At 51.7% G+C, this 23,173-nt stretch overlaps 1 protein-coding gene across 3 annotated transcripts; it reads right to left on the reverse strand.

Annotated features, from left to right (window-relative positions):
- Positions 1-6,914: 6,914 nt before the first annotated feature.
- On the reverse strand, positions 6,915-19,012 carry KRT36 (keratin 36). Of its 3 annotated transcripts, none has more exons than XM_043904563.1 (9): positions 18,876-19,012; positions 13,583-14,093; positions 10,416-11,936; positions 9,440-9,522; positions 9,020-9,176; positions 8,308-8,469; positions 8,081-8,206; positions 7,690-7,910; positions 6,915-7,303 (listed from the first exon to the last, which is right to left on the reverse strand). In XM_043904563.1, exons 3-9 carry the CDS (start codon positions 10,872-10,874, stop codon positions 7,132-7,134), a joined length of 1,380 nt encoding a protein of 459 aa, XP_043760498.1. In that variant the 5' UTR covers positions 10,875-11,936; positions 13,583-14,093; positions 18,876-19,012; the 3' UTR covers positions 6,915-7,131. The 3 variants fall into 3 exon arrangements, with proteins under 3 accessions (XP_043760498.1, XP_043760499.1, XP_043760500.1); XM_043904564.1 differs by having other exon boundaries at positions 6,926-7,303; positions 18,899-18,984; XM_043904565.1 differs by lacking the exons at positions 13,583-14,093; positions 18,876-19,012 and having other exon boundaries at positions 6,926-7,303; positions 10,416-11,958.
- Between the last annotated feature and the right edge of the window lie 4,161 nt (positions 19,013-23,173).

Below are 23,173 nucleotides of genomic sequence, written 5' to 3' on the forward strand. Positions count from 1 at the left end.
TAAAGAATCCACCTGCAATGTGGGAGACCTGGGTTCGATCCCTGGGTTGGGAAGATCCCCTGGAGAAGAGAAAGGCTACCCACTCCAGTATTCTGGCCTGGAGAATTCCATGGACTCTATAGTCCATGGGATCGCAAAGAGTTGGATACGACTGAGCAACTTTCACTTCACTTCACTTCACTTCACTTCATTTCATAGTTGTCTGGACTGATGCTGAGAGCTTGACAAGAGTGGATTACTTTTCAGCAGATCCGATCTGCAAGCAAGAGAGACCCATAAGTGGGACCAGGAACTGAGTCAGTTTGGGAGTATCAGGAAGAGCTCTGTAGGACTTGCCTTCTGGGTTGCCCTGCAGTCTTGGTTCCTGCTCACTCTTCTTGTTATTGTCTAGTCACTCAGTCAACTCTTTTTGCAGCCCCACCTTCTGTAGCCCTCCAGGCTCCTCTGTCCACGGGGATTTCCCAGGCAAGAATACTAGAGTGGATTGCCGTTACCCTCTCCAGGGGATCTTCCCGACCCAGGGATCAAACCTGCATCTCCTGTATTGCCAGGTGGATTCTTTACCACTGAGCCAAGCCCAGTCACTCTTCGAAGGACAAATAATTCTTTCCACCAGGAGAGTGACCATCAGCCAAGTGCTGCATTAGTCCTCACATTGCCTCGTGAGCCCCGGTGTATCATCTCCATCTCAAAACTGTAAAAACCAAGACCCAGAGTTAATTAGAGCTCCCCCGAGGGCCTCCAGCTACAAAGCCAAGCTGCCAATCCAAATCCAGCTGAGCCCTCTCCACTACACTGCCCACCTGCACCTCCGCTCTAGAACCAGCTCTTGGACATGGTTGGGCTCATGCAGAATGGAAAGGACAGAATGAGATGACCTTCACATAGGGATGGTCAGCAGCCTCTGTTGTCCCAGGAGAAGCAGCACAGCATTGAGTTTACATGTAAATCCTGTGGGTTCAGATCCCAGCCCCACCACGTCCCCAACCACTTGCCTTCACATCTCTCCACCTCTCCGTCTCCTTCCCTGTGAAATGGGAGGAGGATAATATACCCACTTCCTAGGACTGCTGTCAGGACTACGTGAGTTTAAAGAACTAGTTAACAATCCCTGGGCATGGTAGGTTCTCAGTGATGGCAGCTGCTATGACTGCCAGTCCCCACATGGGTGGAGTCTTGTCCTCAGACCAGTGATGCTAAGCTCATGTCATGGGGGAGTATGGACACGTTCTGAGGACACAGGCCACCATCCCATGGGCCAGGTGTGTGTGCTTGGGGCCCTCAGGTGTAGAGTTCCCATGAGTCACTGTGCCCTTCCCACACTCAGGGGCCTGGTGTGACCAGCACCCGCCCGGCACAGCCCCAGGATCCCATTGGCTGCCTCAGCCTCTCCTGTCTGGAAATCCATGCTCCAGTGCAAAGGACACAGCTGAGCTGGAAGCCTGGCTGCACCTCCTTGGGTGTTTGCCTTTCCCACCCATGGGGGTACAGGGCCCCACCCAAGCCCTCCTAAGCCGCAGCCTCCTAAAGACGTGCTCTGTCTCAGCAAGGGCCGCCCTGGAGCCACAGGACCCAGAGAAACTGCAGCTGCCAAGGCCTAGGAAGCCTCAGGCTGTTTACACAGCTTGGGGGCCACATGGCTTCCCAGGCAGGGCCCCACAGCTGTGCCGCCTGGAAGCGGTTCCTTTGCCCAGCCAGCCCTGTTATTAATGAGGCTAAAGGGACCAGCCATTGTTCACCAAACTCTCATTGCTCAGCCTTTCAACAGCCTCATGAGATGGCATCACCAATATCCCCCTTTAGCAGTTGAGTAAACTGAGGCTTGGAATGTTCTAGGAGCCGACCTGAGGTCACACAGCTGGTGAGCAGCTGAGAACTAGCATTCGTACAAGCATTCCAGGTACATCTTTCCTTAGCCCCCCACACACCCTGCAACTCAGGCGTGGGTAGTAGGACTCTGACTTCCAGGGCGGGGGTTGCTTGCCAACATTCATACAGTCTTCCCAGGGAGACTGAAGCCTAAGCCTTCCGGCTCCAGACCGAGGCCCACCACATTGTCATTGGGGACCCAGCCCCAGCCTGACCTTCCCCCTAGAGCCCACAGCTTACCCCAGCCCTGCAGTGCCTCCCAGCTCTGATCACACAAGGCAGTGACCAGTGGTTGACCCACTGGTCCTCCATTCACTTGTTATTGTTCAGTCGCTAAGTCATGTCCAACTCTTTGTGACCCCATGGACTGCAGCACGCCAGGCTTCTGTATCCTTCCCTGTCTCCTAGAACTTGTTCAAACTCATGTCCATTGAGTCACTGATGACATCCAGCCATCTCAACCTCTGTTGCCGCCTTCTCCTCCTGCCCTCAATATTTCCCAGCATCAGGGTCTTTTCCAATGAGTCGTCTCTTCGCATCAGGTGGCCAAAGTATTGGAGCTTCAGTTTCAGAATCAGTCCTTCCAATGAATATTCAGGGTTGATATCCTTTAGGATTAACTGGTTTGATCTTCTTGCTGTCCAAGGGACTCTCAAAAGTCTGCTCCAGCACCACTTTTGAAAGTATCAGTTCTTCGGCTCTCAGACATCTTTATGGTCCAACTCGCACGTCGGTACATGACTACTGGAAAACCATAGCTTTAACTATACAGACCTTTGTCGGCAAAGTGATGTCTCTACTTTTTAATACACTGTCTAGGTTTGTCATTGCTTTTCTTCCAAGAAGGAAGCGTCTTTTAATTTTGTGGCTTCAGTCACTGTCCATAGTGATTTTGGAGCTCAAGAAAATAAAATCTGTCACTGTTTCCACTTTCATTGATATCTTCTAATTGTTTCATGTTCCAGCCCTCTCTGCCCAGGGAGACTGTGAGTGCTTGGAGGCCAAGGCTGACCTCGTACTTCTCATGAAATCTCCATAGTGTCAAGCACTGGGCTTCCAGATGTGTCATAGCAAATGGATGGATGGGTGCTTTTCGTATGGTGAATTGTGCTAAGTAAGGAAGCAAAGAAAGGATGTTTTCTCTTTTTGAGAGGAAGAGGAGAGAAAGAAGAAGGAAGAAGGGAAAATGTAAGTAGAGAGCAGGGAGTGAAAGATACTTTCAGAGTCAGCCTTACTATCCCTGCTCTGACAGATTGGGAAACTGAGGCTCAGGATGGTGAGAGATCAGGCATTCCTGTGGAGGTGCAGCACCTGCCCAGAGTGACCAGCCCTTCAGCAAAGAGCAAAGTGTTCTCTCGGCCAAAAGCCAAAGGGAGGTAGGCCCATGAGCCAACCCGCCCCCAAAGGTGTGGCTAAGAATTCTTGATAGGTGTTTTTAGATAATTTTATCAAACATATCAGTAATATTTTTATAAGGAAAAGTCTTTTTCACAAGTTCCTTGTCCACCCAGGAACCCCCTTCTCTTCCATCTTATTGTGTGATGCCTTGAGCTGCAGTATTTTTGTTTTGTTTTGATTTGTTTGGAGTATAGTCGCTTTACTATGTTGTGTTAATTTCTGCTCTACAGCAAAGTGAATCAGCCACACACACACATATATCCCCTCTTCCTTGGATTTCTTTCCCAGCTGGTGGTTTAGATGCTAAGTCATGTCCGACTCTTGCAACCCCATGGACTGTAGCCTGCCAGGCTTCTCTGTCCATCGGATTCTCCAGGCAAGAATACTGGAGTGGGTTGCCATCTTAGGTCACCGTAGAACAGAGTTCACTGTGCTATACAGTCAGTTCTCTTTAGTTATCCATTATACACAGAGTGGTGTATATATATATCAGTCCCAATCTCCCAGTCCATCCCATCTCCCCTTCCTCCTTTGATGTCCATATGCTTGTCTTCTATGTCCATGACTCTGTTTCTGCTTTGTACATAAGTTCATCTCTACCGTTTTTCTAGATTGCACATATATGGATGAATATACGATAGTTATATTTCTCTTCCTGACTTACTTTACTCTGTATGACTCTCTAGGTCCATCTACATCTCTGCAAATGGCACAATTTCGTTCCTTTTTTATGGCTGAGTAGTATTCCATTGTATATATGTACCACATCTTCTTTATTAATTACTCTGCCAATGTATATTTAGGTTGCTTACCTGTCCTGGCTATTGAAATAGTGCTGTGATGAACATTGGGCTGCATGTTTCTTCTGAGCATCAATATTTTTAAAGCTATGAAATTATTCTGATCTATTCCCATTTTTCTTAGAATTCTTTTTAATACAACAAAATAATCACTTAGGACCTCATTAGCAAGAACTAATGTTCTTTAGCAAGTATCCTAATAACTTTCTCTACAGGACTTTTGCACTCTGTTCAGTTGGGATCCTTGCTATCCCCAGCACATACCATGAAGACACTTGGCCATGTCCTCAAATACCATTTTCCCTCCTTCCTGCTACTACTGCCCATCCTTCAAGGTTCTTTATCAATTCTGAATCTCTTCTAAAGCCTTCCCTAGACTCCCCAGCTCTTAATGATCTCCCTGCTCCTAAGAACCTGAAAACCAGCCCTTCACCCACACCTGCCATCCCTGAAGCTGTGTGGCAGTGCATGGGTGGTATCTTCATAACGGAACCATCAGTAACTAGCAAACAGTGCCCATTAACCACTGTTTGGTCCAGTTGTTCCCCCCACCCCTGCTTGCCTAACATAAACTCCTATAGTAGCATCTTCCAGGCCCAGGGTGCTCAGTACTTATCTGTTGATTGATTAATTGATCTGAGTACATGTGAATGAGAAAGCAGCCAGATGTCTTAGCTAGAAAGTGCAAACAAGATCAGATGCCTTGAAATGAAGTTTTATGTTCACTCTGGGGAAATTTGATCAAAGGTAAGACTTTCTATCATCTCTCTGTTGATGGAAAACACTTGAGAAGGGGTCCTGAGTCTGCCACTTGCTGTGCAAACACCCACTCCAAACAGCGTTGAACTTTAGTGTGAATGGCTGGAGAGGTACACTGGACTTGGTAACGGGTGTGTGTGTGAGGTTGAGAGCAGGGGTTCCTTAACCAACACAGATGCTCTGAACAATTTGATAAAATGTTAGACAAAGCTACCTAAGTCAAGCACCCCTGACACGCAGGCCATCTGAATGCATGTGATGAGGCTGTGAAAATACAAACTGTAGAGTTTGCATAAACAGCGTGGTTTGAGGAGTTGACAACATGATTATTCATCAGGTCACAAGTCTGCACAGTCTGTCTACCGCTTCCACGCAGGAGCCGGGGAGCTGGAACCATGGCAAGAATGGAGGTTCAACCCACTCCCGACTCCTGGCTATTTCTATGGAGCAGCATACAAGGGTGTGGTGCACTCTCTAAGCCTCCCGGCCACCCTCCTCTCATCACCTGAGTCCTGGGCAGAGTGGGGGTCTGAAGCTGAGCCCGTTGGGTTTACTGTCCAGCTCTGAGGGTGCTGCTGGCCAGCAGTGTTGGCCCCACTGGTGTACCACCGTGTAACCGAGCACAGAGCCTAAGCCCACACCGTAGGGTTTCCCAGCCCCCGCTCTCAGCCTGGGGACTCTTCATTTAACACCAGCACGTGGAGCTACCACTTCCCAGGTGCTGTGCACACAATGGAGTCTCCCGCAGCTCCTTCTCAAAGATGCAGGACCAGGGAGGTCACGTGACACGGCTAGGGCGCCCGCTTCTCCAGTTCGCCTGAGAGCATCTTCACCCATGGTCCAGGAGATATCTGAAGCCCCTGTGGCTGGTCCAGCAGGTCAAAGATGGATGTTCAGCAACTAATACCTGGTGACATGGGCTTCCCTGGTGGCTCAGACAGTAAAGAATCTGCCTGCGAGGGAAACCTGGGTTTGATCCTGGGTTGGGAAGATCCCCTGGAGGAGCACATGGCAACCCACTCCAGTATTCTTACCCGGAGAATCCCCATGGACAGAGGAGATTGGTGGGCTATAGTCCATGGGGTCACAAAGAGTTGGACACGGAGCAGCTAAGCACACCTGGTGACATAGAGCAGGACTAGTTCTTTTCCTTGGATCTTGGGCTCAAGTAAGAGCCCAGAGGTAAAGAAGAGAGGGAAGGGGGTCAGGTGGGGGATGAGGCAGGGAGGAGACAGAGACAGAGAACCGGTGGGCTGAGAGGAGCACCTGATTAGGGTCAAAATAGCCAAGCGATGGCCTGGTCCCTGCCACTCACTGCTATGTGGCCTGGGGCAAGTCACTGCCTTCTCTAGGCTTATATTCTCAACTGAAAAATGAGTCACAGGGACAGAGGAGGCGTGGGGCTCTCAGACTGCTCCAGGTTTACTTCTCTAATCAGAGGGGCATCCAGAGCCTGGCACTATTAGACCTGATGCCTATATGAGCATGGTTCAGCCAGTGGGATCCAGGGCACTTTGAACTCTGCTCCACAATGAAGTCTGACTGCCACCCTCCCCCCTTCCTCACTCCACTTCAGCCCTGTATCCAGTGTTAGGGACTTAGACTCTCCCGGCCCTCTCATCTGCATCTCCCAGTTCACCCGACTTCCCTCTGTCACTGGCTGACCCAGGCTGCCTGCTTGAAGTTTGCCTCTCTGGGTGGCACCCCCCTCTCCTAGACTGTCCCCCAGTGTCAGGCCTGGAGGTGGCCAGCAAGGTGACAGCAGGAGCTGGACAAGGGAGGATAAACTGAAGGGCAGGGCTAGTGAGGAGGACAGCTGGGGTCCTTGGCCTCTTCTGGGGTCACCCTGGGTGGTCCCCATGGGCAGGGCCAAGCCTGTAGGTTACAGCCAGCAGCCATTTGGATTGGGTCAGTGTCTGTTCTTGGGGACCAAGCCCCCAGGTATCCCTGTTATGAAATATATTGAATCACCCTGTCACTTCCTACCACTCAGAGCCAGAAGAGAGAGACCCAAAACCAAAATCCACACGTTCACAACAAGCCTCAAACACCCCACTAACTAACCACAGAGAATAGACAGAGGCGAGATTTCTATGCCAAGAGAACACACTTTATTGGGTAAATTTCCAGGGAAGCTTAGTTTTACCCGGCGTAAAAGCAGTCAAAGCCAGAAACACAATCTAGGAAGTTTTTTGGTAGAAAAATCTGCTGAGCGGGGAGTCCCTCTAGGGAAGGAGAGGTGGGGGTCATTTAGAGCCGGGACCCACAGGGGTGTCCTCCCTCCTGTGGGCCAGGGCCTGCCCAGTTACAGTGGCTGCACATGCTCCCTGGAAGAAATGATCTTCCCATCTCTGAACTCCTCTGTGATGGTGCGGATCTGGGTGCTGAGCTGGGGGCCCGGGGCACAGGGCCCGCTCGAGACGTAAGGAACTCTAGCAGCAGGCTTGCATTCCGTGGCACAAGGATGGGCAGGCAGCCTGAGGAAATGAGATCACGTCAGGGCATGTTTGGCACTGGCCATTGAACTGACCAGCATGTCAAACATACATGAGGGTCAAGTGAGATGGGTGGGAGACCATGACAAATGGCTCAGACAGTGCCTCTCTGAAATCCCTTGAGGGCTGCATAGACAAAGATCAGAAACTCCCAGCCAAAAACAATGGATGGAGAAGTATGGTGAGTGGGGCCAGCTTGTCCACCTGCAAATGCTTAAAGCCCAGAGCTAGAAGGAATGTCTCTCCAGAGGCGGTGATCAAGCCCCCCCCCCCTTCATCTGCACAGTAACCCTCACCGTGGTACTAAGCCTTGGGTCCAGGTGAGCCTTTTCCCCAAGCCTGGACCCCTGGGACCCATGGCCACTCACTTGCAGTCTTCTCCCTCGAGCAGGCGGCGGTAGGTGGCGATCTCTGACTCCAGCCGGGCCTTGACATCCAGCAACACCTGGTACTCCTGGTTCTGCCGTTCCAGGTCGCAGCGGATCTCGGCCAGCTGAGCCTCCACGTTGCCGATCAGGCCCTGCATCTGGGCCAGTTGGGAGCTGTAGCGGCCCTCAGTCTCTGCCAGGGTGGATTCTAGGGAATTCCGCTGCAAAGGGAAAGAGAAGCACTGCCAATGGGAGGGACCCCCGCCCCCCACCAGAGACCCACAGTCCTGGGTATCTCCGTACCACTAGTGATCACCACCCGTGATAACCGAGGCAGGGATCGGGGCACCTGCCACGAGCATGGCCAGCCCCTCAGGCGGGGGCCACTCACCATGCTGTGCTGAGCCTGCAGCTCGATCTCCAGGGCGTTGACGTTGCGTCTCAGCTCGATGATCTCTGTCTGGCAGCACTGCAGCTGCTCCGAACTGGACACCACCTGCTGGTTCAACTCCTCGGTCTGAAAAGTGTAAGAGGACCCAGAGAATGGTCAGAGCAAGTGAAGCCACTGTCAAGGGTGTCCCCACCCCACAAGCTTTTCCAGGGCTGGCCCAGCCCCACCTGGGTGTTGAACCAGGTCTCCACATCTCTGCGGTTATTCTCCACTAGGGTCTCATACTGGCATCTCATCTCATCCAGGATCTTGTTGAGGTCCACCGGGGGAGCAGCATCCACCTCCACATTCAGCCGGTCCCCAAGCTGGCATCGGAGTGTATTGACTTCCTGCAGAGAGCAGGCAAGATGACATAAGGTTGTGACAAGGGTGTTAGATGTGAGTTTGACTGACCTGGGTAAAAACCCTCCTCCTTCAGTTGTCAGCTGTGTGACATTAAACAGGATGCTTAACTTCTCTGGGCTTCAGCCTCCTCATGCACCCTGACCTGCCTCCTTGAAGAATTTGGAAGATGATGCAAATACCAGGTAAGTAGAATCATTATCAGGCACTACCCTCCAAATGGAGATTTAGTATCATGCCCAGGAGTGTGGGATCCATGTGACCTTAGACAAGTGACTTAACCTTTCTGTGCCTCAGTTTCCTCATCTGTAAAATGAAGCTTGTAATAGTATATACCTCCTGGGATTATTGTGAGGATGACATAAAACAAGAATAAAATACAAACTGCTTTGTAGAGTTCTTGGCACATGGTGGGCCTTCAGTAAAGGTCATCTGGGGTTACTATGGAGGTGGTTGTCACTGTTGTTACACCCAAAGGTCAGCAGTGGGTCCCTGCTGGGTGGGAATCATCAGGAGGGTATGTGGGACCAGCCTCACCTCCTCGTGGTTCTTCTTGAGACACAGCAGCTCCTCCTTCAGAGACTCCACCTGCATCTCCAGGTCAGCCTTGCACAGGGTCAGCTCATCCAGGATCCGGCGCAGGCCGTTGGTGTCGGCCTCCACTAGCTGCCGCATGCCCAGCTCCGTCTCGTACCTGCAAGCACAGAGCCCTGCTGAGTCTGCGGCAAGGCAGCCACTCACAGGCAGGGCCTGCCACCTTGTTGTCCAGCTGCAGTGGCTGATTTGGGGTCAGCATCACTGTGGTTCTCTCCCTTGACCCGGAAAAGATTTAGGACTGATGCTGCACTTCCCACTTACAGCTGCATCTGGCCTCACTCTCGCTTTCCCAGCTCCCAGAGGAGGAGGACAGAGGCAAGGGAGTAGCACAGAACTACCTTCTGGGATCAGGCCACTCACTTGGTCCGGAAGTCGTCAGCAGCCAGCTTGGCATTGTCAATTTGCAGGACCAGCCTGGCGTTGTCAGCCTTGGTCAGCAGGATCTGGGGAATCAGGGCCGTCCTGTGAGCTGGGGAAGGCTCAGCAGTGTGGGGGCAGGTGGGAGGGGACAGCCCAGCTTTCAGAGGCCATACTTCTAAGTACTTTTGGCATTTCCAGCCCTGAGCTCTGAGCCTAGATATAGAGGGATCGTCAGTCCCAGAAAGTCATTAGAAAAGACCCTGATGCTGGAAAAGATTGAGGGCAGGAGGAGTAGGGGGCAACAGAGGGTGAGATGGTTGGATATGGTTGGATGGCATCACCAACTCAATGGACCTGAGTTTGAGCAAACTCTAGGAGATAGTGAAGGCCAGGGAATCCTGGTGTGCTATAGTCCGTGGGGTTGCAAAGAGTTGGACACGACTTAACAAATGACCAGCAATAATAGTCCCAGGAAGGACATCACAGTGGCCATCAGGCCTGACACCTGAAGCCCCAAAGGCACAGTGGGTCACACTCAGGTGAGCGGAGAGAACCAGGCCAACCTGGATTCAGATTCCACATCCAACACCAACAGGCTATGGGATCTTGAGAAAGTGGCCGAACCTCCCTAAAATTCAACTTCTGCATCTGTTAAATGGAACCAATAATGTCCATCTCTCCAAGATGAGGAATACACAAACAAAAGGAAGGGAAGGCATTAGGCACAGAGCTTGTGTCCAGTAAGGGCTTGGTCAGTGTGATTGCTCTTCCTATAGCTGAGACTGGCTGGAAAGGAGGGACGCTTACAAGCAGAGAGAGATCTGGGTCCCCCAAGAAACCAAACCCCTAGAGAGAAAAGCTGGCCCTAATAGGAGAGAGAATCCTCTGAGAGCTACAGCCTCATCTGTAGTGAGATGAGACAGACCCCTCCCAGGGTTGGGGTGGCTGGGCTGGAGCGGGACCAGGCCCCAGTTACCTTCTGCTGGAGCTCCTCAATGGTCTTGAAGTAGGACTGGTAGTCGGGGCAGATGTACGGGATCTGAGACTCGTACCACTCCCGGATGCGGCTCTCCAGCTCTGCGTTCTCCCGCTCCAGCTGCCGCACCTTCTCCAGGTAGTTAGCCAGGCGATCATTCAGGAACTGCATGGTCTCCTTCTCGTTGCCATTGAAGGCGCCCTCACAGAACCAGCCCCCGGTCCCGGCAAAGCCAGAGGAATGGAACCCAGAGGACAGGAAGGAACCAGGCAAGCAGCTCCCAAGGCTGGAGAGGCCCAGCCTGACGGAGGAGGCTGACCCCGAAACACCAGCAAGGCTGGGCACCCTGCAGGAGCCCACGGAGCGGACACAGGACACCCGAGAGATGCCGCTGGTTGTGCCGCAGTGGCCCCTGAGGGACCCAGAGGAGAAGATCGGGGAGCAGAGCTGGGAGGCCATGATGCTAGCAGAGGAGGTTGCAGCTTAGCAAGGAGCTCAGGTTCTGGCTCTCGTGTCCTCTCTGGGGCATTTATATACACTGTCTGTGGGGTGTTGCCATCTTACACTTGGGAAAGCCCATTCCTATTCCAGGAGAATCTCATTAGAATGTGATTTTTGCTACCCATCCAAAATCCCTTGCCTTGTAAAAATAAAAAATAACGTAGAATTTCATTTGCTAAGTCAGGACTCTCAGCTGTTGTCATTTCCTGGTGGAATATGAATTTTATTGCCTCTTCAAAGTCCTTGCACCAGAACCCATAAATTGGGAGTGGCCTCACGAATGACATTTGGCACCTGCCCTCTCTGCAAGCTTTCTTCCAGATGCCCAAGCTGCTCACTTATCACCTCTGACCACTACCCCTACCCCTCATAGCTGCTCACCTCTGGGATGCTAAGAAGGGAGCAAAGGGAACTAAAATTCATGGAACACCTATCATGTGCCAGGCTTATAGTTATTTCATGGACACCTCACGACAGTCCTGGGAAATGGCCAGTATCATCTCTGTTTTACCAGTGTGGAAACTGGGGCTCAGAATGGTTGAAAGAAAGGGAGGAAGAAAAAAGGAAAGAAAGAGAAAGCTTGCTTGAGAAGAACAGGTAGTGAGTACAGAGGATCTGAAACCAGGGCTCTGGGACCCCAAATCCCACACTCTTCTCCCATTGCTTTTCCAACACAACCAAAGTCAAAAGTGCAGGCACCCAGAATTTGGGGACAGAAGACCTAGGTTCAAACCCCGGCTCTGCTGTTGATCTGTCCTGTGATGCTGAGCACATCACTCCATCCTGAGCATCCTCAGTGTCCTCACGGGCCTGCTTCATGCAGATCCAAGGAGGGTCGAAACCAGGGCAGAAGTAAAAATGGTTTGAAACACCTCAGGTGCTGTAGAAATGTTGGTTGGGCTAAGAGGACAGTCTTTGATGATGGTTTGTGGCTGTGGCTGGCAAAGGATTGTGGCTGTGAGCCCTCAGGTGGAGCTGCTTTGGAGGGCAGTTTCCTTTGTGGCCTCTAGTTACCTGAACCTAAGAGGGTAGAATAATCAGATTGCTGGGCAGTCCCCTCTCCCCAACCCCACCCCCACTCCTGCCCTCAGTTCAGTTCAGTCACTTAGTCATGTCCAGCTCTTTGCAACCCCATGGACTGCAGCCCACCAGGCTTCCCTGACCATCACCAGCTCCTGGAGCATGCTCAGACTCACGTCCATTGAGTCAGTGATGCCATCCAACCATCTCATCCTCTGTCGTCCCCTTCTCCTCCTGCCTTCAATCTTGCCCACCATCAGGGTCTTTTCAAAAATGAGTTACTTCTTTGCATCACATGGCCTTTAAAGTATTGGAGTTTCAGCTTCAGCATCAGTCCTTCCAAGGAATATTCAGGACTGATTTCCTTTAGGATTGACTGGTTGGACCTCCTTGCAATCTAAGGGACTCTCAAGAGTCTTCTCCAACACCACAGTTCAAAAGTATCAATTCTTCAGCACTCAGCTTTCTTTATGATCTAACTCTCACATCCATACATGACTACTGGAAAAACCATAGCTTTGACTAGACGGGCCTTTGTTGGCAAAGTAATGCCTGTGCTTTTTAATATGCTATCTAGATTGTTCATAGCTTTTCTTCCAAGGAGCAAGCATCTTTTAATTTCATGGCTGCAGTCACCATCTGCAGTGATTTTGGAGCCCCAAAAAAATAAAGTCTCCTACTGTTTCCATTGTTTTCCCATCTATTTGCCATGAAGTAATGGGACCGGATGCCATGATCTTATTTTTCTGAATGTTGAGTTTTAAGACTTACTGGTGCTTAAACAGGGTACAGAAATGGTCCATGCAGACCCTTCAGACAGAGAAGGAATAAGAGGATCAGATGAGACACTACAGAGAGTTAAGCAACCCAAGAAGAGAGCCTGAGGATTAAGGAACAAAGGTAAACTCAGTCTTCCGCCCTCAACATGGGTTTTCCCAAGGCTTGAGCAACCTGCTCACTCTTTGTCCACACAGACACACACAGCAAGGCTGGCGTTTATAGAAGCATTTATGTGCGTCTGAAGTTGCAATTTACCAACCTCTTAAAACACTTTATAAGCTTCTCTCTGAAATTACTCAAGAGGGTTGGCTATGGTGCACAGTCTTGCCTGGTCCAGTGGATACCTAGATGGGATGCCCGAGAGCCACCTGATGGGCTCCCGGGGGTACACCTGCTGTGCTGCCCCTCCAGGGAAGGAGCTCAACTCCCGGCCTCCAGGCTCCAGGCCTCCAGAGCTCGACTGCCCAGCAAGGGTGCCTTTGGGCTGCCCACCTTCCCTGCAGGGCCCGGGATGGGGCTGTCTCAGGATTTCTCAAGCTCAGCACTGTGGACATCGTAGACTACATAATTCCTAGTGTGGGGGCCTCGTGTGTACCATACAGTGTTTGCGGCATCCCTGGGCAGATGCCAGTAGCAACCCCTCCCCCAGTCATGACAATCGGAAACTCTCCCAACACTGCCCAATGTCTCCTGATGGAAAAACTGCTCCCAGTGGACACCCACTGGACTATTAGGACAGGGACTGAGGCTGTGACCAGACCCCCTGTCAGCCCCTCCTTTGTCTTCTAGGATGACAAGTGCAGAGTCTGACTGTCACTGTAGGGCCCAATCAGGCAGGTCCTTAATGCACGCATGACCCAACTCACCTTGTTTGTGACACAGTATGCCGGTCCAAAAGGCAGCTGCTCCCCTGCCCTAACATAGCTCATCTCTGACTGGGGTCTCTGGCTGCTGGACATCTGAAGTTAATGTTCTCATGTGCTTTTTTTTAAATCCCTCCACTGTGCAATCCGTATCTGAAACTGATTCTAGGTTTTTCTCAGGACAACTGAATGAGCAGGTTTCTGCTGTTCTGGCTGTGTCCCCATCACTCAGCACACACATCCAGAGGGCCACTGTGGGTCAGAGTCCAGGCAGGTGTCCCCAGGGCTGCGAGGGGTGGCACAGACGTCTCCTGGAGTGGGTGACAAGCTGCCCAGAGAAAGTCTTTTGGAAGCCCTTGGTCTGCTGCTTTTCTCCATGGTGTAGGCAGCAAGGACAGCTCTCAGAAGGAAGTGTGGAAGGGGTCTCATGGGAGAAACTCCTCTGCTCTCTTTCACCTCAGAAGTCTGGACCATCACGGGATGGATTGAGGCCCCACTGGAAAAAATGTTCTTCCTGTATCAGAAGAGAGAACCCAGGACTCACAGGTCTGTTCATCTCCTGAAGCCACCTCAGCTCACCCCTTCCCATGGTGGCCCAGCCCTGGAGAAAATCCAGCTGCACAATGTTAAATACATCAGGGGTGCCCATGCACCAGGTGTTGTTTCAAAATAAGGTTCTATTCTGAGACTGTCTTCTCCAACCTGAATCAAAAATACACTGGGCTAATTAAATAGAATGAAATAATGCCATTTGCAGCAGCATAGATAGACCTAGAGTTTGTCATACTGAGTGAAGTAAGTCAGACAGAGAAGGAGAAATAGCATATAACACCCCCTGTATGTGGAATCTAAAAAGAAATGATACAAATGAATTTACTTTCAAAACACAGACTCACAGACTTAGAGAACGAACCTACCGTTGCTGGTGGGGGGAAAGGATAGTTAGGGAGTTGGGGATGGACATGTACACTCTGCTATATTTAAAATGGATAATGGACAAGGACCTACTGTGTAGCACCTGGAACTCTGCTCAATGTTATGTGGCAGCCTGGGTGGGAGGGGAGTTTAGGGAAGAATGGACACATGTTGTGTGTATGGCTGAGCCCCTTCACTGTTCATCTGAAACTATCACAACATTATTAATCAGTTATACTCCAATACAAAATCAAAAAGTTTTCTAAAAATATACTGGGCTAAGTGTCAGGGGACCTGGACTCCAGATTGAGCTCTGCCTCAAACTCTCTGGGCTCCAGAGCCCCAATCTGAACAGGAAGAGTCTGGACAACGTGAACTCAAGACCCTTCCATCTCAGACAGTGTAGGCTTTGAGGAGTGTTTCCCATGGAGCCAGCCAAATGTCATCTGGATGTGTCTGTGACTCATTCACCAGCCACTGTCCCCTCTCTATCACTGACCACATAACAAAGACAAGTTGCAGAGGTTCAGCCCACAACACAATTGGGTTTTCTCTTCTTTGCAAGCCTGCATGGATCTCAGTCTCACTTTGCCTCCAGGTCTTCTCTATGGCTCTGAACTGATGCCATCTTGGGCCCTTACAGTTCCTCCTGTCCTTCCGCTGACCCTACCCAGGACTGTACTGGACACTAACTCACTTCTCTGTGGTCAAGGACTTTGTAGCTAATTGCTACTGCTTAATAATCATTTGAACCAGATGACCTCAATGATGAAAACCTTCACTGACATATTCCCAGCGTCCATGAGACGTTACCCATTCATAAACCTTGCCTTAGGGATGCCCATCCTGTCTCTGAGTACCTCCCCGCATGCCCTAAGTAAACTATAAAATTGTCCAACGGCCCCTCAGTGGTATGGAATATAGCTGCAGATGCTTCCAGATGGCTGTCAGCCCCCATCCCACGCTGTGAGTAAGGTACCCTATTATAAACCGATCCATTGATTACTTGGAGCTGCCTGCCTGGTTTTTTGGTCTCAAGATGCCTTTTCAGTTTGGAAGGAACTTTTCCTTCCTGCCATCCTTCACCACCCCGAAACACCTCCAAACCAGGAGAGCACAATGGTGTGGCTTCCTCCCAGCATCCCTTCATAGGCAGAGGCAATGCAAACCCACCTCCCTAGATGGTAGCCAGAAGGGCCCATTCAGAGGTGCAGTGTCACTAGGACGTTTGTCAGGAGTCCCAGCATGTCCAGGCTGAAATAACATTGCTGGCTAATGAAGCCAACTGAGACTTGGCTTTGCAGAAGAAGGGCTTAGACAGAGTTGAGCTGGACAGCAGGAGCCCTGGGCCTGGGCTCAGCCAGATCATGGTTCAAGCTTCTTAATTCCTTTGAGCCTCCATTTTTCTAAAAGGTGAATGAAGCTCATAATGCCATATTCACAGGACTGTGATAACTAAATTGAAACATGCTTGATAAACAGGAATTCACTTCACAGATTTTAAGAGATCAAAACTCTCCTTATATCCCATGTGGTCTGAGCCTCAGATGAACGCTATTTCCAGGGCACAAACCACTCACTCTGGTTTCATAGAATACTGATTCAGAGGCCTAGCCCAGCTGTTCAAGGAAAGACAGCCACCTAAAGAGGTTAGGGCTGGGGGAATTCCCTGGCAATCCAGTGGTTAGGACTCCGTGCTTCCACTGCAAGGGGCAAGACTGAAAAATCCATGGTGAGGGAACTGTGGATGCCCCACAGTGCATCCAAAAAAAAAAAAAAACAGAGTGAGAGACTGTGGCTGGGACTGTTTCCAGAGCTACAGGAGCCCAATCCTGTGTCCAGGACTCTCTGGCCTCTGGTCTCTAGTCTGTGTGCTGTGTTTAGTCGTCCAGTCGTGTCCAACTCTTTGTGACCCCATGGACTGTATGTAGTCTAGCAGGCTTCTCTGTCCATGGGGATTCTCCAGGCAAGAATACGGGAGTGGGTTGCCATGCCCTCCTCCTGGGATCTTACCAAACTAGGGATCGAACCCAGGTCTCCACGGCAGGTAGATTCTTTACCGTCTGAGTCAGCAGGGAAGCCCAAGATCACTGGAATGGGTAGCCTGTCCCCTCTCCAGGGGATCTTCCCAACCCAGGGGCTCAAACCCGGGTCTCCTGCATTGCAGGCAGATTCTTTAACAGCTGAGCTACCAAGGAACCTCTACTCTAGAAACTCCTAAAAGCCGCCTGACCCACTACTGCAGGCACAAATGCCACCTTGGGGGCTACAGAGCTGACAGGATGCTCCCTGACCACCATGACCCTAGTTTGGGGGGCAAGGGGAAGAGGGAAGATGCTGCTACGGGGACAGAAAACACCTCCACTTTCCCCAAGCCCACCTTGGATGGCACCAAGTTCAAAATCAGGGGTTGAGTTGCAGCTCCTTCTTTGGTGAGAAGAGATCTCCACCTTCAAATGAGCCTCCATGTGAAAGCTAAAGTTCTCTGCAGGCAGAGACCCAAGGAATCAAGCCTGAGTCTCCTCTACCCAAGCTCTGACCTGTCCCTTTGACGGAGAAAGCACCACCTGTCGCAGTGTGCCCAAGGAGCCCTGCGCCTCTGAGCTGGTGCCAGAAGTGCCAGGGCCCGCAATGCCCCAGTGGCAATGGCGGAAGCAGAACCGTGGACCACGTGGACAGCCAGCTCACTGGGCGGCAAGGGGGAATGAGACCATTCAAAAAGGCCAATGACTGTCTTTTTTAGAGTGTCCTGGTGGCCTAGGCTTCATCTTCCAGGTTTTCTCCTGCTCCCTATCCCATCTTTGGCATCCACACTCGCAAGTCCTACAGATTTCCCACCATAAGAGGCATCTAAAAAAGGCTGACCCAGTCGGCGTGTTCACCTCTTTAGACTCCTACCCAGAACCCACCCAGAAACAGGGACACCCCCACTGATCTCACCCCCTTCAACACAAGTGCTTTTTCCTTGGAACAAAGAATTTGTCCCAGCAACCAAGTACTCAGGATTCCTGGCTCCTCCCTGAAAAGCAGGGTGACTATATATTCTGTGTCAAGTAACCACATCAAAAGCTCCTGCCAAACCTGCCGCCAGCTGATGTTAAATTCCAGTACAGACAGGCAGGGACAGGTCCACAAAGCTGGAGGAAGCATTATGAGAGGTGGGGGGAAACCTTCAATTATGACATTTTGAGCCACCAATTTAATCAGAGAAAGGTCTCGCCTCTTTGGTTTTGGTGGTGGAAGACTCAGGGCAGTTAGCAAGCCTGCTGAGGGTAGGGTTGCTAGATTCAGCAAATAAAAATACATGCAACATTTAAGACATGCTTATACTAAAACATTATTCAAGTGTATTTACAATTCCAGTTTAACTAGGCGTCCTACATTTTCTCTGGTAATCCTCCATAAGGAAGCATCACTGGTGGAGAACTTTGGCCCAACAAGACACAGCTGTTCCTTCCCTCCTCCCCCTGTGACTTGTCACCATGACTGGCTGGTCTCAGGAACAGGCGTATCCAGCTTCCCCTAGAAAATCGTGACTTTCTCTCCTTTGTACCCCAGTCTCAGTGGCTGCCATTTTTGCCTTCACCGGCCCAGTGAGCAGGACTCAGAAGAGAGCTAAGGTGTCTTTTCTCCCTCATGGCCACCTCAGTGACATTCCACCTGATGGCAACTGCCTTCAGCCGGCTGACTCAGACCTTCCTCGGCAAGATTTGACAAGTCCCTCTCTGCTCAGTCCCTCTCTAAGATCAGTTCCTGCTCCCCCAGCCTGTGCCCCAAACTTGTACATACCCCCTGCTGTCTCCAGGCCTCACCAGACTCAGTGCACAGGATCAGTGACCATGGAGGTCATCCCCACTCCCTGGCCACCCCTCTCCAGGGCCCAGAGCCTGTGCTAGGGGCCTCAGGAGAGCAGGCGAGGTGACCCTTGGTTCCTCCCCAGACTTAGGGCTCTGCCAGGCTCCTGGCCACCCAACTTCCCAACATGCTGCTCTGTGGATGATTCTGAATCCCCGCTGGGCCAGGACCCAATCCTGTTACCAGGCCCAGCATCACCCTGGAACAGCCCCAGACACCCTCATCTCATACTCAGGGTCTTCCATGGACCCTTAAGGCTGCCCCCCAAAACAGAGGGACAGCAGACACCCAAGGGGGTCTTAGGGCTGCAGCTCTGCCCTCAGACATGCCCTGCTGCCCAACTGCCCCCCTGAGGGCTGGAGACTGGACAGGGTCTCATGGTGGAACTCGCATCTCCCCCAAAATACAGAAGTACTTTCTCTTGCCCTGGAATATGGTTTTGACAATTGTCTAGGAATCTGCTCCAAACTGCTCTTGCCCTGTGGGAGGGCCAGAGAGCCACCCTGACCCCGATCTTAAACCATACCTCTCCAGTTCTCTCATACCAACCTCTGCCTTCCGCATCCTAGGCCACTTCCTTCTTGCCCACGGGCCAGCTCTTCCTGCATGGCTGCACTGGCTGACTGCTCCTGTCTGGAAGAGTCCAGAGCTTCTCGCTCAAATCCACTCAGTCCCTAACTCCCCCCACCCAGCTTTTATGGAGAATTCCAGAGCTGTCACTGCTCTCCCTGAAGTCCTTGGAGAATCTGTGGTTTGTGGGAGACACAGAGCCAGACCCAATGGGAGAGATGCTGGTACTGCAGTCTCCCGCGTCCCCTTGATTCAGATACCACTTAACTGGACCACAAAGCAAATTCCTCAAACACCCTGTTTGATTGGATTCCAGCGTCTGCATTTACAGGGGCTGATGTGCAGTCGGCCTCACTCTCTTCCTGCTAACAGCGTGTCTGCAAAGCAGACTATGGGCTCCAGGCAGTAATTAACCAAGCTTTATACTGGGGGTTCTACTTTCAAACTCATCTGAGATCCTCAGATGAAAGAAGCCACAGAGTTATTATGGTTGTTCATAAAAATGGGCCAAAAGAGTGAATATCAGCTCTTTGCCAACTCCCCCGAACCCTCCCCCCACCAACAGGTGCCCACCCACATGATCCTTCCCAAGCTCTGCAGGAGGATGTAAAGTCTGATGTGTGCTCAGCAATTTGAGAGCACCTCCCCCCAGACAAGCTGCTCAGAGTGATGCATCCTGCATACCCTTCTCCACTCCAGCCCTCAACAGCCCCAGGAAAACCTTCCAGCAGGGGGCAGGTCCCAGCCATCCCAAGATGCACTGACCCAAGCCAGGGGGAAAGAAGGGACCAGTCATTGACATGGGGAAGCTGGGACAGTGCGTCATCACACTCCATGGACCACAGCCCTCCTGTGACATCTCTTCTCCCACTTCCCTCAAGCAAGATTCCCCTTGCTAGGAAGCCCCGGACACGCTCATCTCATATTCAGGGTCTTCTGTGGAGCCTCAAGGCTACCCTCCCAAACAAAGGGACAACAGGCACCCGAGGGTCTTGGGGCTGTGGCTCTGCCCTCAGCCATGCCCTGCTGGCCCACTGCTCCATGAAGGGTAGAGAATGGATAGGGGCTCATGCTGGGATTAGGTCAAGTGCCCTGACCCTCCACTCTGTCCCAGCCAGTGGCCAAAGTGGCATGACCAGCTTTCTGGAGTGAGCCTGCCCCCTGCAGGGCCCAGGCAGGACACACAACCCCATTAGGGAGCGCAGAGGTATTAGGGAGGGCAGAAGTGCACTGGTCCCTCCACCCCGGGCAGAGGCTTTGGGAAAGGGAGGCACCTCTGGTTGGGGATGTGACTGTCAGCCCAGAGTCATGCAGCAATTAGCCACCTTTGTGCATCAGCGCCATGGGGAGGTGCATCCTTTCTGAGCTGAGGCACTGGGACACCACAGGCACATTCCATGGGACATCTTTGACCCCTAAGTGTTGGGGCTTAGGTGAGAGTCTGGCTGCTGCCCCAGATTCCAGACCTGAGTGCTCGACTTTAGCAAAGGGTCAGCCATGGTCTCAGAAAGCATGTTGGAACATGGATCCCAGATACCCTGCTGAGTAGGTCTCTTAACCAGTCTGAGCCTCAGTCTTCAGATGTATAAAATGGGTACAATTGGGCCAACTCAGGTTTTTGTAAAGATGAAACAAAGTAAAGGTTAAAAAGGAGCCTTAGACAAATGCTGGACACATTATTACTTTCTCCTTTATTAGCACCCTCTCTGTTTTGGCATCTTTTGTATTAACTGTGTTCACTGCCAATCACTGACATAAAGGTTAGTCAGGCTCCATGGACAGGGCTGTTCCTCACAGTCACAGCTCTGGGAAGCAGGAGTATGAGCCTGGGGGAGCAATGAGGCAGGTGGGCACCTGGCCAATCCCTGGAAGGGGCAGTATTGACCAAACAGGCCTGATAAAGCTGACCCCCCTTGAGTGGTCACCCCATGCAGATGACTGAGGGGATGAAATGAGTCCTGGATACAAAGAGCAGATTGCCCTCCCCTCCCTGAAGCCTCTCTCACATCTCAGTGGTAAAGAATCTGCCTGCCAATGCATGTAGATGTAAGAGACGCAGGTTCGATCCCTGGGTCTGGAATCCCCTAGAGGAAGGCACAGCAAACCTCTCCACTATTCTTGCCTGGAGAATCCCCATGGACAGAGGAGCCTAGCGGGTTACAGTCCATAGGGTCACACAGTCAGACGCGACTAAAGGAACTTAGCACAGTTACACCCCCAAGCCTCTCCCACATCTTGGGCCAGAGCCCTGGGACGACCATTCCTGTCCAGCTCAGGAAGACTCTGGAGTCAGCTTTGACAGTAACACCCCTCCCCCTCCCATTGAGCCCCTCCCCTAGCCTCCCTCTCAGCTGCCTCAGGATTTCTGATTGGCCACAGAGGTCCTTGGATGGAGCCCAGCTTCTCAGTCTCCTCCCTGGGGTCTTGATGAACGGGTCAGGCCAGAGCCCCTACCAGGCCCAGAGTTCAGTTCATTTTGCTGTTTCACGTGGACAACTAACCCCACACCCCACCAGACCACCCAGCACTGGCTCAGAAAAGGAGGAGGCTGCCCCCATACATCCTTGGTCTGGGTTTCGGGGAGAGGGGTTACTCCAAGCCCAACAAACCTGGGATACAGACCCCAGGGGCCCCTGCACCAGCGAATGGGGCTCAGCTCTGAGTGTCTCCTCTGGTCCAGGCCCCTTTCTCATGCTTGCAGGACAAAGTGCTTGCCCACCTCTTTATCTCCCAGAACCTATCTTCATTCAGCTCTCATTCCTCCACCCAGCACATTTACTGAGCTCCTATAACATCCTAGTTAGGAGGAGAAGGAGGAGGATGAAACCATCCCTGCCCTGAAGGGAAGAGGATGACAAAGCTTAATTTATTGAGCACTTACTACTTACCAGGACTGTTCTAAGCATTTGACTTTCATAACTTGCGAGGGGGGTTGTACTTGGCAGGTAGGAAAATGAGCCCACAGGGGTAAGTGACTTGGCCAGGGTTACAGACGGAGCCGGTGACAGTCAGGACACCTGCCAGGGTAGCGTGGCTCCAGAGCCCGTGGACTTCACAGCCTGCTCTCCTACAAATGACTGTGATGGCCATCAGTCCAGGGAGCCTTGGGGATAGACCCGGGAGGCTGGCAGTGGTGGGGAAAGAGCAGAGATCTGTGGCGGAAGCTGAACCCTGAACTAAGCTTTGAAGATGGAAATAATTTATTGCTGCGGGCGTCACCTCATACTGCCTGTCAGTGTGTGAACTCCCTGAAGACGGAGGCTGCCTTTTTGTGCATCTTTCTCTCTGCTGGATCCAGTATAGCATCTGGTACACAGTGCACTTCATAAACAGCTGCTGATGAAATAAATTAACCAAAAAAAGAAGCCGAGTTTTGGGAGTGGAGGTCATGTCCTCTTCCTCTTTGACGTCTGAGCTCCTAGGACAGCTCTGGGTGTGTGGACGAGAATGGAACCGCACCTCATTCCACAGGGGGCTGGGATCTGGGATGAGTGGACGGCCACAGCTTTCCCCTGCCTTAGCAAGCTGGGCGGGTCACCTCTGAGCGACCACTGTGGACTAAACCAACTGCCCGGAGCTCAGACAGGCTCGGGGTGAAGGAGGAAGAAGAAGATGATGAATGAGGGCAGTGACTATAGGAGGAGGGGAGGCAGAGGGAGGAAATGAAGAGGGAGCCGAGAAAGGGCAGCTGGCAAGAGCACCAAGCACCCCTACCTTCTGGCCTACAACCGCACGACGAAACTCAGAAAGCATCTAAGAGGCACTCCCCCTTGTTCATTCACTGATCTCTCCCTTCAGTAAGTATTGGCCAAGCCCAGCAGTTGGCTGGACACAGCCCTGCCCCCTCGGCGCATGCGGTCAACGATCAACTGTGGGGTGGAGTGGAGGGGGCACAGATGTGCAAACACCTGAGTACACCCCACTCTCTCCCCGCACCATGGAGGAAGGGGTGGCCATCTCCATCGGAATGTTGAATAAAACACCTGGTCGTGTCATGCTAAGTCACTTCAGTCGTGTCTGACTCTTTCCAACCCTATGACTGTAGCCCACCAGGCTCCTCTGTCCATGGGATTTCCCACTCCAGTGGGTTGCCATGCTCTTCTCCAGGGGATCTTCCTGACCCAGGGATGGAACCCATGTCTCTTATGTCTCCTGCACTGGCAAGGGGGTTCTTTACCACTAGGGGCACCTGGTCTCCAATAATAGAGTACAGAGGTGAAAGATCAGATTAGACCGAGATCCCTCACTGAACAA

Source organism: Cervus elaphus, chromosome 5 (assembly GCF_910594005.1).
Source record: "Cervus elaphus chromosome 5, mCerEla1.1, whole genome shotgun sequence".
NCBI lineage: Eukaryota > Metazoa > Chordata > Mammalia > Artiodactyla > Cervidae > Cervus > Cervus elaphus.

Bases quoted from the DNA above. Each gene is read 5' to 3' on its own strand.
- KRT36 (XM_043904563.1), bottom strand. From the start codon at position 10,874: ATGGCCTCCCAGCTCTGCTCCCCGATCTTCTCCTCTGGGTCCCTCAGG. The intron at 9,523-10,415 runs GTAACTGGGGCC...CTGATTCCCCAG, and splicing joins TTGAGGAGCTCCAGCAGAAG to ATCCTGCTGACCAAGGCTGA. The intron at 8,207-8,307 runs GTGGGGCTGGGC...TACACTTTTCAG, and splicing joins AGACCTGGTTCAACACCCAG to ACCGAGGAGTTGAACCAGCA.